Raw genomic sequence first — 16,601 nt, forward strand, 5'->3', positions numbered from 1 at the left:
AGTGAGCATGAAGCCGAGGAATTTACCACTTTGAATCCCAAATGCGCACTTTTCGGGATTTAGCCGCATGTTGTATTTTCTTAGCTGTCCGAAGATTTCTGTGAGGTCGTCAAGATGGTTATTGCCGATCTTTGTTTTGGTGACCATATCGTCTACGTATACTTTGATGTTCCTGCCGAGTTGTTTGGTGAAGACTTTGTCCATCAGACGCTGATATGTCGCACCTGCATTCTTAAGGTCAAATGGCATGACTTTATAACAATAGTTTCCATATTCACTAATAAAGGTTGTCTTATTTTGGTCGGATGGGTGCATTTGGATCTGGTTATAACCAGAATAGGCATCCATGAAGCTGAGTTTTTCAAAACCAGAGGCATTATCAACTAAACAATCAATAGAGGGTAAAGGGTATGAATCTTTGGGGCATGCTTTGTTGAGATCGGTGAAATCAACATACATGCGCCATTTACCGTTATGTTTTTTAACCATGACGACGTTCGCCAGCCATGTTGTGAATCTGATTTCTCGGATGAAGCCCGCGTTGATGAGCTTCTGGGTTTCTTCTAGGGAAGCTTGCTTTCGGTCGTGCCCGAGATTTCTCTTTTTCTGTGCTACAGGTCGGATAGATGGATCTAATGCTACCTTGTGTGATATGATGGATGGATCGATGCCTGGCATATCAGCTGGGGTCCACGCAAACAGGTCGGCATTTTGTTATAAGAATGCTCGGAATGAAGATTTTTCTTCTGAAGATAATGTTGAGCCGACGTATGTAGGGGTGGCAAGCGGGGAAGCCCGCCCCGCCCCGCCAGAAGCCCGCCTCCTAGAATCCTAGCCCGCCCCGCCTAACTGCGGGCTGGCGGGTTGGCGGGCTAAGCCCGCCTAAGCTCTTCTTTTTTTTTTATTATTAACTACTAAGTAATATATATAATTTCACAACCATATTAATAAATTTATAATTTCTAATGGCATAAAAAATTATATTTTTTATATTCACAAACATTAAAGTCTTTGTAATTATAAATATCTAATAAATATAATTATAAACCAAATTTTCATTCAAAATATAAATATAAATATTCTCTCCAAAGCAAAATAAACATAATCCAAAACATAATTATAAATATTGTCTCCAAAATAACATAAACATAATTCAAAGTTGTAATGTGTTTCCAATGCCAGTAAAAAGTAACCCAGCCAATCGTATTTAACATCCAGAAAACTGCCAAATAAAATGCGTCCCAAGCCGAAATATCACAAGTACCACCTCGTCCCGGACCATCGCAAGGAAAACTATAACCAAAATCTTTTTTATCTGGCATTAACTTGGAACCACGTGCATCCAAAGCACCTTTTACTAAGATCAATGTAGTTGTATGTAAACCTAGAGCAATAGCATGATGAACTAAGAAATCTCCGGGTCCTATTGTTAAGAATAGAGAATTACTACTCTCATTTATAGCATTTAACCAACCGGGCAACCATATGCTTCGCCCCGCATTGAACGCCGGACTATTCGTTGAAGATAACAGTACATCGAAGCCGTATGAAGTTTTACCATGCGCAGATTGTATCCATTGGGCAAATATGGGTTCGATCAAGATTTGTTTTTCCGGAGTGCCAAAAGCAAGCATGACATCATTATGGACATAAAGTCCCAAAGTATGGAACCCCAGAAACAGGCTGGCCCAACTTAAATGCGATATTATAGCTTCTTTGTGGTCTAACATTCTTGCCAATACATTATCCTCGTTTTGTTCTGGATTGTAATCTCTAATAAAAAATATAGCTCCATGAGCAAAAGCTCCTGTCATAATGAATCCTGCGATGTATTGATGATGAGTATATAACGCCGCTTGAGTAGTAAAATCTTGCGCTATAAACGCATAAGCAGGTAAAGAGTACATGTGTTGAGCTACCAAGGAAGTAATAACTCCTAAAGAGGCTAGAGCAAGACCTAATTGAAAATGAAGTGAATTATTGATTGTGTCATAAAGACCCTTATGTCCACGCCCCAATCTACCCCCTGGAGGAATGTGTGCTTCTAAGATCTCTTTTATACTGTGGCCAATCCCGAAGTTGGTTCTATACATGTGACCAGCTATCAGGAAAAGAATCGCAATAGCTAAATGATGGTGCGCAATATCGGTCAGCCATAAGCTTTGCGTTTGTGGATGGAATCCCCCAAGAAGTGTTAGAATGGCAGTTCCTGCTCCCTGAGGGGTACCAAATAAATGACTACTGGAATCTGGGTTTTGAGCATAAAGATTCCACTGGCCTGTAAAAAGTGGACCTAATCCTTGAGGATGTGGCAATACACCTAAAAAATTATTCCATCGAACGTATTCCCCTCTAGCTCCTGGAATAGCGACATGAACTAAATGTCCTGTCCAAGCCAAGGAACTGACTCCGAATAGTCCTGACAAATGATGATTAAGACGGGATTCGGCATTTTTAAACCAAGAAACGCTCGGTTTCTATTTCGGTTGTAGGTGTAACCACCCCGCTATTAAGGATATGGCTGAAAGAAATAATAGAAAAAGAGCTCCAGTATAAAGATCCCCATTAGTACGTAAACCGATTGTATACCACCACTGATAAACACCGGAATAGGCAATATTCACTGGACCAAGAGCACCTCCACGAGTAAAAGCTTCTACAGCCGGTTGACCAAAATGAGGATCCCAAATTGCATGAGCAATATGTCTTACATGTAAAGGATCCTGTACCCATGTCTCAAAATTTCCCTGCCAAGCTACATGAAACAGATTCCCGGAAGTCCACAGAAAAATTATTGCTAATTGTCCGAAATGCGAAGCAAAAATATTTTGATAAAGACGTTCCTCAGTAATATCATCATGACTCTCGAAGTCATGTGCGGTAGCAATACCAAACCAAATACGACGAGTAGTGGGGTCCTGAGCTAAACCTTGGCTAAACCTTGGAAATCTTAATGCCATAATGCTTTTCAAATCCTCCTAGCCATTATCCTACTGCAATAATTCTTGCTAAGAAGAATGCCCATGTTGTGGCAATTCCACCCAGAAGGTAATGGGTTACTCCTACAGCACGTCCCTGTACAATACTCAAGGCTCTAGGCTGAGTAGCAGGAGCAACTTTTAATTTATTATGAGCCCAAACGATGGATTCAATAAGTTCTTGCCAATAACCACGCCCGCTGAATAGAAACATTAAACTAAAAGCCCATACAAAATGGGCACCCAAAAAAAAGAGACCATATGCAGATAATGAAGAACCATAAGACTGAATTACCTGGGAGGCTTGCGCCCATAAGAAATCGCGGAGCCACCCATTAATGGTAATGGAACTCTGCGCAAAGTTTCCTCCTGTGATATGAGTAACTACACCTTGATCGCTTATAGTACCCCAAACATCTGACTGCATTTTCCAACTGAAATGGAATATGACTACTGAAATTGCATTGTACATCCAGAATAGCCCCAAGAAGACATGATCCCAAGCGGATACTTGGCATGTCCCTCCTCTTCCGGGTCCATCACAAGGGAAACGAAAACCGAGATTTGCTTTATCCGGTATTAATCGCGAGCTACGAGCAAATAGAACACCCTTTAGGAGTATCAATACCGTTACATGAATTGTAAATGCATGAATGTAATGGACCAAAAAATCTGCAGTTCCTAATGGAATAGGTAACAAAGCAACCTTGCCCCCCACTGCCACTAAATCACCATTGAAACAAATTAGAATTCTTAATTCTCTACGACGTCTAGCGCAAAAAAAGAATTCAGGAACAAGCAAATCATAATGATTTTTTTCTTTATTTTCTGTTATTTTTTGATCTCTTGTTCTTGGAATGGATTTTGCAAAGTTCGTCTTATCAACATTGGTTTTTTCTGGATATCTTTTCTTAATTTGACGCTTACTCTTATGAAGCAATGAAAGTACTATGGTTTGATATATATAAAATTGTTCATCCTTTTCTCTAGACAGACGAATTGGTTCCACAATAAACATTGCCTTTTCCTTTGCGATCAATTTTTTATTTTTCGTCAATCCTGTAAGACTTAAACTCTTTTGATTTGCCATAAGATCTAGATTGAGTTCTCCTCTTTGAATAGAGCTTATAGCAATCTCTTTTATATTTTTTTTCAACCTAATCAGGAGACAATAAATTTTGATATTATTCATTATTCTGTGATTTAAGGAACCCTTCCAATTCAATTGAAAAATAAAAAACTTTGTTAATAAGAGATTTATTTCTACCTCCATTCCCTCTAAGATCTCTTTTATACCATGACCAATCCCCCAGTTGGTTCTATACATGTGACCAGCTATTAGGAAAAGAATCGCAATAGCTAAATGATGGTGCGCAATATCAGTCAGCCATAAACCGCCAGTTACTGGATCTAATCCTCCACAAAAAGTAAGAAAATCCGCGTATTTTGACCAATTCAAGGTGAAAAATGGAGTTGCTCCCTCGGCAAAACTGGGATAAAGTTGAGCCAAAAGATCCCGATTCAAGATAAATTCATGAGGAAGTGGAATCTCCTTTGGATCTACTCCAGCATTTAAAAATTGGTTAATTGGTAAAGATACATGTACTTGATGCCCGGCCCAAGAAAGAGATCCAAGTCCTAGTAATCCTGCCAAATGGTGATTCAACATAGATTCTACATCTTGGAACCAAGCCAATTTTGGAGCAGCTTTGTGATAATGATTCAGCATAGATTCTACATCTTGGAACCAAGCCAATTTTGGAGCAGCTTTGTGATAATGAAACCAACCAGCAAAAAGCATTAAGGCTGCAAATAAAGTTGTAATTCACTAGTTATTCCAGATGCTCGCCAAATCTGGAAAAAACCGGAGGTTATTTGTATTCCTCGGAAACCCCCGCCAACATCACCATTTAATATTTCTTGGCCCACTATTGGCCAAACCACTTGGGCACTAGGTCCAATGTGAGTTGGATCACTTAGCCATGCTTCATAATTGGAAAAACGAGCACCATGGAAATACATGCCACTAAGACAAAGAAAGATGATGGAGAGTTGGCCGAAAGGGGCACTAAATACTTTTCGGGAAATCTCCTCTAAATCACTAGTATGGCTATCGAAATCATGAGCATCAGCATGTAGGTTCCAAATCCAAGTAGTAGTATCGGGTCCCTTAGCTATTGTTCTTGAGAAATGACCGGGTTTTGCCCATTCCTCGAAAGAAGTTTTTATGGGATCTCTATCTACCAAAATCTTTACTTCTGGTTCCGGCGAACGAATAATCATTGAGCCCTCCTCCTTCCGGACAACACATACAAAGAGACCTGCCAATATAAAAAAAAAAGATTAGTGAACTTTTGAGAGATTTTTATATTGAGTTTCTTTCTATTCTATCTCCCATCTATCTATTCCAATTTTTTTATTTAGTTATTCACTAGAACAATTATGATCCGGAAGTTAATCCGGGGCAAGTGTTCGAATCTATTATGACATAAGATATAGGCGCTCAACGGACCTTTTTGAATCCTCTAAAACTCCTTCTGGACTTTGAATTTCAATTCAATAATTTTTTTGTGCAACCTAGGCTAGGGGATTCAGATTTGAATTTGAAATTCAAAGATGGAATTTATTTTATGTCTGTCTTATTAAATAATTTAATAGAAGAGATTATTATGCACTCTATTTCCAATTACGTGAGCAGTCATCAGCATTGCTAGAGGCCATACTGCTATTTCTTTTTAGTTTTTTTGAGTTCTCTTTTTTGAGTTTCACTTTTAGTTTGAATAACAGAAAAAAGGCAAATTCTCTGCTGTATCCACATACCATTTATCTCTACAAAATACGAGACGAAAAAGAACGATTTTTTTAGAAGGGATATAATGGAATTTTTGGATTGACTATTACTATAGCCTAATATATTTATATAATAGATATATAGAATATTATTCTAAATTTTCAGTTTTATTGGATGGACTGATGTAGACAACAAACATTTAATTACATTAAATATACATTTAAATACATTAAATATACATTTAAATGAAATATGCATTAAATATTCTAAACTAAATATTAAATATAATAATATATAAATAAGATTATTTAGTAAGATAAATATAGTAAGAAATATAAAAATAAATATGGAAATAATATATATTAAGATATAAGGGTATATAGAATAATATAAATAGAACTAAAAAAAAAAAGAGTGTTTTTATTAAATTAAGAACGCCCTGTGATCTTCAACCAATTCTGTGCTTCAATATAATTACCGGGGGTAAGGGCTATAGCTTGTTTCCAATATTCAGCGGCTTGATCAAACCAAGCCTCAGCAATTTCGGAATCTCCCTGTCGAATGGCCTGTTCTCCGCGGTCGGAATAGGTGAGTAAATTCCTTCCCTTAGAACCGTACTTGAGAGTTTCCTGCCTCATACGGCTCAGCAGTCAATTGTTCCATTTTTCTGGAATTAACCAAAAGAAAATGGAATGGGTTAACTACATGAGTTTCAAACTTGAATTTTGATTAAAATTAAAAAAAAAAGGGTTTCATCTCTTTTTCTTTTTATTTTTATAGTTTTATCTTTTCTCCTACCTTCCGAAGAATAACACATCTACATTAACACTCTCTAATTTTCTGAAAGGTAACTATCTCAATTTCATATATCATATACTTTCTAATATGACATTTCTATGGTCTATAGAATCTTTGAGAAAGACTTCTTTTTATTTTTCATAAGAAAGAAAAGACTTACTATCTGCGGGATCTGATACTACACCGCTGCTCAAAACCTTAGGGTAGGGGATCAACTTTATTACATTCACATTTTTTTCCATCAAGAGAGTTTTATAAAACTCTTGGACTCACGAATTTGGAGTATCCTACTTTCACGCAATTCACAGGGTTCAACAAGCAATCGATATTTCACGATCAAGGATGTAGTACTCTTTGTAGTAGCGGTCCTTATATATCGTATTAACAATCGAAAGATGGTCGAAAGAAAAGATCTCTATTTGACAGGGCTTCTTCCTATACCTATGAATTCCATTGGACTCAGAAATGATACATTGGAAGACTCAAAAGATTCTGCCAATATCAATAGGTTTATTGTTCCGCTCCTGTATCTTCCAAAAAGAAAAAAGATCTCTGAGAGCTCTTTCCTGGATCCGAAAGAGAGTACTCGGGTTCTCCCAATAACTAAAAAGTGGATCATGCCTGAATCTAACTGGGGTTCGCGGTGGTGGAGGAACTGGATCGGAAAAAAGAGAGATTCTAGTTGTAAGATATCTAATGAAACCGTCGCTGGAATTGAGATCTCATTCAAAGAGAAAGATATCAAATATCTGGAGTTTCTTTTTGTATATTATATGGATGATCCGATCCGCAAGGACCATGATTAGGAATTTTTTGATCGTCTTTCTCCGAGGAAGAGGCGAAACATAATCAACTTGAATTCGGGACAGCTATTCGAAATCTTAGTGAAAGACTGGATTTATTATCTCATGTTTGCTTTTCGTGAAAAAATACCAATTGAAGTGGAGGTTTTCTTCAAACAACAAGGGGCTGGGTCAACTGCTCAATCAAATGATATTGAGCATGTTTCCCATCTCTTCTTGAGAAACAAGCGGGCTATTTCTTTGCAAAATTGTGCTCAATTTCATATAATACTAAAAATCTATAATTGAAGCATATGAGGCTGCATTAATCGGGGATACACGACAGAAGGAATTTTTTTTTTTATTTGTAAACTTCACCTTCAGCAAGCGTCGGTTTTTTGCCATTTTTTTACGAATAAAATAATGTGTCTTTCTCATAAGACTGAGATCGGTAAAAAAAATAATCAAATCGCACCATCTCTGTAATAAGTAAATGCTTCCTTTTCTCCCGAGGTTGTCGGAATTATTCGTAATAAGATATTGGCTACAATAGAAAAGGTCTTGTCAATAAAATTTCCATTTATCCGAGATCTAGGCATAGGTAGGAATCCATTCGAAAATTGAATTCTTTATCGCGTGAGAAAAAAGAATCCCACAAACAAAGGAATTGTACAATACAAATAGTACGAAATAACGTAAAAAAGGACTCATTAATGAATTTTTTTAGCCTACGGCCTAGAAGTTGGTTTTTTTTATAAACAAAAAATTATTTCGTATAGGTCGAATTGATTATTTATTTTATATGGGCGCCTATCCAAAAATGGAATATGAATCATTCACTATTGCTCCGGTTTCTGGGCCATAATCATCATGGGGGAGAGATGGCCGAGTGGTTCAAGGCGTAGCATTGGAACTGCTATGTAGGCTGTTTGTTTACCGAGGGTTCGAATCCCTCTCTCTCCGTTAATTCATCAATCTGCAATATCTCAAATGCCAACGGATACCATTATTCCAACTTTAGTTGCTATGAATTTTCAATTCCAATTTTTTTGGTAATATGAAATGCAAAATACTGGAAAAAGTGGACAGGGAATGCAAATCGTCCTATATCCATGTAGATGATACCTGAATGAGCTAAAATTCTCGTATCAAAACTCTTGTTTTTTTAGTTAGTATTAAGTCTGACGAGAATAATATTCTACAACCAGCAATTCGTTGATTTTCAAACCAACCCATTGACTATCTATTATTTGATTTACTAATCCTTTATATTGGAATGGATGAAGGGTTAAATGGTTTGGCAATTCCTCACGTGGGGCTGAATCCAGAGAATTTTGAATCAAAGCTTTTGATTTTTGTTCATCTTTCGCTGTAATAATATCTTGAGGTTTGCAGCGATAACTTGGGAAGTTAGGTTTTGGCAAAAAAATTGTAAAAATACCCCCTCACTAAAAAAACAATAAGCCCGGCGGGGAAGCCCGTCCTGCCCCGCCAAAGCCCGCCAAAACCCGCGGTTTAAGCGGTGCGGGTTAGGCGGGTTTTTGCTATTTGGCGGTCCTAATTTTCCAGCCCAGCCCGCCTTTTTTGGCGGGTTACGCGGGCTAGCCCGACGGGTTGAGGCCCGTTTGCCACCCCTAGACGTATGTGAACTTATTCGTGTTTTCTGTGAAGAAGATTTTATCTAGGTCTTCTGTTGGAGTCGGCCTTTCCAGTGTTCCTCCTCTAGGATCAAGGTCGGCCAGCATGTGTTGGTTGTTCGTGTTGCCGATATTGTGAACCTGGGCTTTTGTGTTACGGTGAGGTCTTTTGAGACTATTGTTGTAGCACTCCCTGGCTTCTCGGGCATCACTATGAATGGTTGCAATTGTGTTGTCCTGCAAAGGAAACTTAACACAAAGATGAATTGTAGATACTATAGCGCCGAACCTATTTAAGAAAGGTTGGCCAAGTATAATATTATAAGGACTGAAGCAATCAACAACTAGGTATTGAATGTCTGAAGTTTTTGACGAAGGGAACTTACCGAGTGTGGTTTGTAACCACACAGAGCCTATAACTGGGACTCGCTCACATGAGAATCCTACCAAGTCACCAGTGGAAGGTCGGATGATGTTATCGCTCAGTTTCATTTTCTGGAAAGTCAAGTAAAAAAAAACGTCGGCGCTGCTGCCTGGGTCGAGCAACACCCTTTTAATTTGGAGATCTATGAGCTGTAGGGAGATTACGATGGGATCATCTAGATCTGCTACGCTGTTGTCATGATCGGCAGTCTGGAATGTTATTTGTGGAGATGTAGGCGGCGACTGTTGTTGACTTTGATCGGCGTTGATGAAAAGGATAGCTTGGTAAGATCTTTTCCTTGCCGAACTTGTGGCTCCTCCACCTGCAAAACCTCCGAAAATGCAGTTAATTGTACGTGATGGTAGTTCAGGATGGATATTGTTCAGTCAGTCTCTATCTCGGTTATGTTGTGTAGCCGAGCTTTGTTCTCCTGGAGGAGGTGCTCGCCGCTGCATGTGGCCGCTGATGAATTTGTCCAGATGACCTTGCCGAGCTAATCGCTCCAACAGGTCTTTGGCGATGACGCAGTCGTCGGTATTGTGTCCGTACTTTTGGTGGAAAGAGCAGTATTTTGATCGGTCAGTGCCCTTTGAATCTGGGTAATTGCCAACTTTCCGTGGTGGCTTGATTAACTTCGAATTCAATATCTCATTGATGATGTCATCGCGCTTGGTGTTGAATTTGGTGTAGGTCTCATATCGTGGGATTGGTTTGAAATTCTTTTTGCTGTCCCGTGACTTGTCGTCGTCTTTATAGTGAGGCTTTTCTATTTTCTGAGCTTGTCAGATCTCTTCGATGTCAATCTGTCCTTTAGCTTTTTCACGGAATTCGGCCATAGTTTTTGGTTTGGCTACAGCAATAGTTTCCTGGAACTTTCCTGGTCTTAATCCACTTTTATGGCGTGTAGTTCTACCTCGGGGTGGAGGTCGGGTATGCTTATGGCTATCTTTGTGAAGCGCGTCATGTAGTCCTTGAGGCTTTCATGCTGGCCTTGCTTGACTGTGTTCAGGTAATCGGAGTCGTGGAGGTAGATGGCGGATCCAACAAAGTGCTCCTCAAAGGGTTTTGATATATCTCGGAATCGAGAAATGGAACCTGCAGGCAAAGAACAAAACCAATCAAGTGTATGACCGTCTAAATAAGATGGAAAACAACGACATAAAACTTTATCAGATGCACCGTTTACTATCATTATGGAGGTGAAATTTTTGATGTATTTCTTTGGATCACCTAACCCATCATAGGGAGTTAGGGTGGTCGGCAGAGTAAATCTTCGGGGCAGCACAAAGTTCATCACCTCCGCCGTGAATGGTCCAGGGGAGCTTTCCTGATCGTCATTTTCGATGTTTCTCTGAGTGTCCTCATATGTTCGGGCTGCTCCCCTTCCTGTCGAGCAGTGTCTGAGACATGTGTTAGCCCTAACTGCTGCTCGGCTTCTTCTGTCCGTTCTTATCGGTCATTGTTTTCGGTTCGAGTGTTATTCAAGTTGGTGATTTGATTTGCCATTCTTTGGTTCTCCTCATCCACGACTTGCCGCAACTCCGTCACCATCCGGAGCAATTCGGATGGCGAGGGTGGAGGTTGTTCAGCCATGACTTCAAAACGGGAATCTCGAGGCCGATAATATAGAGAGAAAGAGGTTTATATTTTCGGCCCCACGGTGGGCGCCAATTGTTCTTGTATAGATACATGGAGAGAGAGCTCAGTTTCTAGGAGTCGACGCCGAGCTGTTTCCTTCGGTGCCGACCTTTTAGCCTTATGATAATTCGAGCTTTTACTCCAAGAGGTTATCCAATCGCGTAGAGTTTTGAGCAAGAAACAGGGGGAAGTGTACCTGCAAAGGCACTCCGAAACTTAAGTTAGTATTCAGAATTCAATGTATCCTTTAGGATAGGAGATCATACCTTTTATAGGTGGTAATGTACAAATCGATTATATTCCTGCTTTATTGTCTGTTTTAAAGAGCAATAATAAGGGTTTGGACGTTTTACTTTTGTGAAGCAGCCCGTTAGGCTGATTTGTAACGTCATTTTTTAATAAATGACATTGATTGTCGATTAGTAACTGTAATGCTGATTAATGACGTAAATTGCCGAACTATAACGCCAATTTCTTAGGTAACAATGTGAATAATGCCGAGTTATGGATGATAAAACCGATTTATGATATTTGAATTTGTAATGGCCGAATCAATTTATATTTTGAATTTGTTATGCTAAAATTCGTTCTTTATTTTAAAAATGAAAAGAACAAAGATCGAATATTATAAAGTATTGAATCTCTTATAATATATCATAAAAGAGTTCAACTAAAAAATATTCTTTTAATTAATATTAATTAATTTTTTAAAAATTTTTATTCTAAAATTATAATAAAAAATGAGTTAATGCTCCTTTTCAAATTTTTTTTTTATAATAATACAGTAACGAAGCAATTTTTCCTATAAATACCCATGTTCTAATAAGTCTATAACATCAACGTGGGGCTTCAAAAATTTAAACTTTTTCCCATGGCAACCTCAAAGATTCTCATACTTGTTTTCTTTGTGATTTTGGGTTTCGGAATATGTTGTTCCGCTAGAACACTCCTTACTGTAGACGAAACCAACAACGATGTTGTTGGTGTAGATCTACACAGAGATGGTCATAAACATGGTGGTGATGGTGGAGGTGGTGGAAATGCTGGAGATTATGGTAATGGTGGAAGAGGTGGAGGGGGTGGTAACGGAGGCAGATTTGGAGATGGCGGAGATGGTGGAGGAGGTGGACGTGGTGGGTTTCATGGAGACGGTGGCACTGGTGGAGGTGGTGGCAATGGTGGCATTTATGGAGACGGTGGAGACGGTGGAGGAGGTGGACAGGGTGGGTTTTTTGGTGATGGTGGACGCGGCGGAGGAGGTGGAAATGGTGGGTATAATGGAGATGGTGGGGATGGTGGACGGGGCGGTGGTGGTGGGTTTAATGGAAACGGAGGTACCGGTGGAAACGGAGGAAATGGTGGATTTGGCGGCGACGGTGGCGACGGCGGAGATGGTGGAAACGGAGGAGATAGTGCAGTAGAGTTTGCAAGAGTTAGTACATGGAAGAAGGGGGGAAATAGAGTATATGGTGGTGGTGGTGGCGGCGGTGGTGGCGGATTATACCACCCTTGAATCCTCTTTATTTGGAACTTCAATATTCAGAAAATAATGCATCACTTCTCCTCTCCTCTAATTAACCCTAATTAATAATAAATAATCATATAAGATATGATGGGTATGAGGTCATGAGGAATTGAGGATGTATATTATAAGGTTTTTAAGTTGTGACACTAATAATGATGTAATGTTTGATGTTAAATGTAATGGTGCGGAAGACATGTACCTAATGTAAAATGTTTAATGCATGGTCCATTACCCTTAACTTTGCTATTTTATATATATCAACTAATAAGAAATTTAAAGAAGAAATTCAACTAAGCAAATGATTAGTACGTATAATTGAGTTTTCACTTAGCTTGATGAATTAGTTCTCATGTTGATTGGACTAAGAAGAAAATAGTTATTAGTTATAGATCTAAATAATACAGTTTTTGTTTTGTTTTGCTTTCTTTAAATAACAAAAAAATAAAATAAAAAATAGAGTGGTCTAATAATTCTGTTATTACTTGATCACTAAGTAACTGATTTCTTTAGCTTACATATACTAATTGTCACATTATATCAATCAATCATATTAATATTTATATCTCATATATTATTATTAGATAAGATATAATTTTTATTAAAATTAAATTATAAGTCAATATAATATGTTACACCATACTATTACACTTGTAATACCATAATAATTACTCAATAAACTTTTTATTCATTACCTCAAAATAAATTAAAAAACATAAACCGAAAACTCCTATGGAGGAGGGGGGAATCAACAGAATTAAACTAACTTGGGCTCAAGTTAAGAGTTAGTTGAATCAGTTAATCAGTTAGATTAGTTGGAGAGTGCAATTAGGCAGTAATAACTTAGTTATGAATATAATCGTATATAATAGACAACTACATGAATAAAAAGTTCAGTTTCACTTATAATTTTCTCTATTCATTCATACTCTTCACCTTTAATTCTCAATTTTCTTCAACATCTTTGTAATTAAGTGTTACTAAAGAGAAAGAAAAAAAAAATTGAGAAGCAAGAAACTGAAGAAAACTACTGAATGATATTTAATTTGTGTTTTTGATATTATGTAATGCTTAGATTAATATAATGCTCATTTATATATGCAACAAATGTGGAGAATCAAACGGCTTATATGAGTTGTTATAAGCTGCATTATTGTAACTAATTATAAGAACTCCATTCTTGATTCTTGATTATTCTTCATATGATGTGAAGAGAATTCAAAGCTCTATACCTTTTAACACAAGTTTAAATTTTTAACCCAAGATTTTGAGTTAATTATTTCATGATGATTTAATTTATCATCATTAAGATATCTTAAAAGTGATGCATTCCAGATTATATATGAATATAATTATCTACCTAGTGTGATGTATAGAATATGTATATTTGATAAAAGTGGATCCTTACTCCTTAGAGTAATATATATTATTATATTTTTATATCAAATACAATCAAAGAATTTTGCGTTCGTGAAACACAAAAAGGTTTTAATGATGATCAACATCAAATTCTAAAACGAAACAACCATGTTATTGGTCAATTCTGCTTCTTTTGGTCTACCTTCCATTTATATTTTTTAAGTTTTATATATTAACCACAACTCTAAATTCTTCCACTACTATTTAAAAAATTATTCTAATTCTTGAATTTGTTTGATTTCCACAATCTAAAACCATTTATATTATTAGTGTATAATTTAATCATATATAGATAATGAATTATTGCAATTTTGATAATGAGTATATGAATATAATGAATGAGTGAGATGCCCACTAATAGATATTTATTTTACAATTTAATTTTAAACCATATGTATATTAATATAAAAAGGTTTTACATAAATATCTAAGTTAATTTCTATTATTATTATCACAGGAAGTAATGTTAAGGAACTAATTTTTTTTTACTAATATTAACTAATTTTTTAAAATTATTTTATTTATCTTAAATTGAAGACCTTAAATCATAAATTCTTAATTCTAAAACTAAAATTGACTAATATTATTTAACTAAAAGTCAATTCTCCATATTTTTCTATCACAAAATATCTTTCAATTAAAACTCCTACAACAAACATATTTAATGAGATGCTATATATAAAATTATTTTACACCATAAATATATCAAAATGATTTTTTTTTTAACTCTATTGTTCATAGTCATTTTATCGCACTTAATGGTTGGAATTCAACAAAGAATAAAAAATAATATATTTTATTAATTAGTGTCCATTGCATTACCAAGATTTTCTATTTATCAATCCTTTTGGAAGCCCACTTGTACAATAAGAAGCTATGTAAAAGTATGTGTTATTTTCATGCATCGTAGCGTGTAACATATTACATAAGTATGAATACATGAACATAAAGATGGTTTCTAATATTCTATTTTAATTTCGTAGGGTACATTGGCCAGTAGTGTTAAGTGCGAACATAATACATAATATATCTGCGTCAGGTAGAGAATCATATTTAAAAAACAAAACCTAGTACCTTATCAAAAAAGTCATGTTTAAATTTAATGATTTTTTTATACTTAAGATTGATTTGATAACATATTCTCAAATAACTTATGAGCAATGCTAGGGGTCAATAATTTTTGTGATTGTTAGCCATCAACTAGCCATCAATGATGATTTGATGGTGTGAGATTGGTATGAGATTTCATCCAATGGCTCACCTTCCTCTGCTGGTTACATGCTGACCAAAATTCAATAAAACTGCTGGCCCTAGACTTTTCCATAACTTATTCTTTTAACAATTAAATTTACCCTATTTGTGCATGCGGTCAAGGAAGAATGAATTAAATTGGTTTATTGTGATGAAATTATAATCAACTTCGTTTAAAAATTTATTGTTGGTTAATAAATAGTTATATCTTAAGTATAAAAAAATTGATTTTATTTAATTTCATAAATTAATTATGTTAAATAATTAATTAAAACTTTTAAATATATATTAGAATGTCACTTAACATATTACATTAATAAACTTTGTTACTATCAATAAATAAAGTAATGGAAGAACTAACATGACTAATTTAAAATTTTTAAAGAATAAATTTAATTAAATTTTTTTTTAAAGATCAATTTAAAAAATAAATAATCTTTTAAGAATTAATTTGATAATTTATTCTAATTATTAAAAAAGTTAAGTAAACGTGAACAATAATCAAAATGAGATGCTACATACCTAACTTTTTTTCCTTTCTGTTGATTGTTGATTGTATGTGTGTATAATGTGTTTCTTTTATATTTTAAATTTATTAAATTTTCAATCAATTTAAAAAAGTACAAAAAAAATTATATTGAGAAATTTTTTATTTTAAATTTTAAATTTATATCTTAAATTCTAATTCTAAACCCTAATTTTTCAAAAACAAAAGTTAAAAAAATAATTTTATAATAAAAAATAGTTCATTTTAACTATTTAAAATTAATTTTTATCTATTTTACTTTTATATAATTTAATTTTAATACATCGATAATATAAAATATTTTATATAATTATTTAAATCTTTTGGATATTCTATTAATAAATTAGGTCCTCTCTGTTCTATTTTATTCCTTGTTTGGTGCATACAAAATTTTATATTCTCCTTATTCCACAAAGGGTTCTTTAGTGAAGTAGAGTGTCCAAATGTGTTTTTCTTTTCTTTTTTCTTCCCTATAAATATCCATCTCTTGTCATGAAACTAAGACATCAAGTTTTTGGGTTTAATTTTCACTTTTCACAACTCGAATACATTCCCATGGGAACCTCAAGGATTCTCTGCATTGTTTTCTTTGTGATTTTGGGTTTAGGAATATGTTCTGCTGCAAGAACACTCCTCACGCTCGGTGTAGAAGACCAACAAATCAATGATCATGGAATCATCCATGGTGATGATGTTGCTGTGGATCTACACTATAGGTGCCATAAACACCGTGGATGTAGGAGACCTTATTATGGCGGCGGAAATGGTGGAAACGGTGGAGGAGGTGGAAATGGTGGGTATAATAATGGCGATGGTGGAAACGGCGGAAACGGTG

At 35.7% G+C, this 16,601-nt stretch overlaps 4 protein-coding genes, 1 non-coding gene and 1 pseudogene across 5 annotated transcripts in view; 3 read left to right on the top strand and 3 right to left on the bottom strand.

Annotated features, from left to right (window-relative positions):
• Nucleotides 1-1,163: 1,163 nt before the first annotated feature.
• LOC127747489 (photosystem I P700 chlorophyll a apoprotein A2-like) lies at nucleotides 1,164-2,983 on the bottom strand (the record flags this gene model as incomplete). The annotated part of the gene is given in 1 exon segment (XM_052261454.1): nucleotides 1,164-2,983. A coding segment is annotated over 1 exon segment (1,797 nt), but the record flags the coding sequence as incomplete, so codon positions are not given.
• Nucleotides 2,228-5,874, bottom strand: LOC127748542 (photosystem I P700 chlorophyll a apoprotein A1-like; annotated as a pseudogene).
• Nucleotides 5,875-8,224: 2,350 nt separating this feature from the next.
• On the top strand, nucleotides 8,225-8,312 carry TRNAS-GGA (transfer RNA serine (anticodon GGA)). The gene has a single exon. It is a non-coding gene; the product is annotated as a tRNA-Ser (tRNA).
• Nucleotides 8,313-8,983: 671 nt separating this feature from the next.
• On the bottom strand, nucleotides 8,984-11,864 carry LOC127747492 (uncharacterized). Its single transcript, XM_052261455.1, has 4 exons — nucleotides 11,861-11,864; nucleotides 10,324-10,505; nucleotides 9,895-10,183; nucleotides 8,984-9,732 (listed from the first exon to the last, which is right to left on the bottom strand). The coding sequence occupies exons 1-4, from the start codon at nucleotides 11,862-11,864 to the stop codon at nucleotides 8,984-8,986; spliced, it is 1,224 nt and encodes a 407-aa protein (XP_052117415.1).
• Nucleotides 11,865-11,919: 55 nt separating this feature from the next.
• LOC127747493 (uncharacterized) lies at nucleotides 11,920-12,561 on the top strand. The gene has a single exon (XM_052261457.1). It carries the CDS (start codon nucleotides 11,920-11,922, stop codon nucleotides 12,559-12,561), a length of 642 nt encoding a protein of 213 aa, XP_052117417.1.
• Nucleotides 12,562-16,321: 3,760 nt separating this feature from the next.
• LOC127747494 (glycine-rich protein 23-like) overlaps nucleotides 16,322-16,601 on the top strand; it is a 1,212-nt gene continuing 932 nt past the window's right edge. Inside the window, exon 1 of the mRNA XM_052261458.1 lies at nucleotides 16,322-16,598. Within this exon, the coding sequence (XP_052117418.1) occupies nucleotides 16,322-16,598 (277 nt within the window). The remainder of the gene's footprint in view (nucleotides 16,599-16,601) is intronic.

This window comes from Arachis duranensis, chromosome 1 (genome assembly GCF_000817695.3).
Source record: "Arachis duranensis cultivar V14167 chromosome 1, aradu.V14167.gnm2.J7QH, whole genome shotgun sequence".
In the NCBI taxonomy this organism is placed as follows: domain Eukaryota; kingdom Viridiplantae; phylum Streptophyta; class Magnoliopsida; order Fabales; family Fabaceae; genus Arachis; species Arachis duranensis.

Bases quoted from the DNA above. Each gene is read 5' to 3' on its own strand.
- LOC127747492 (XM_052261455.1), bottom strand. The intron at 10,184-10,323 runs GTAGAACTACAC...TGACAAGCTCAG, and splicing joins TACCCGACCTCCACCCCGAG to AAAATAGAAAAGCCTCACTA. The intron at 9,733-9,894 runs GTCATCTGGACA...GAGGTTTTGCAG, and splicing joins GGAGCGATTAGCTCGGCAAG to GTGGAGGAGCCACAAGTTCG.
- LOC127747493 (XM_052261457.1), top strand. From the start codon at position 11,920: ATGGCAACCTCAAAGATTCTCATACTTGTTTTCTTTGTGATTTTGGGT.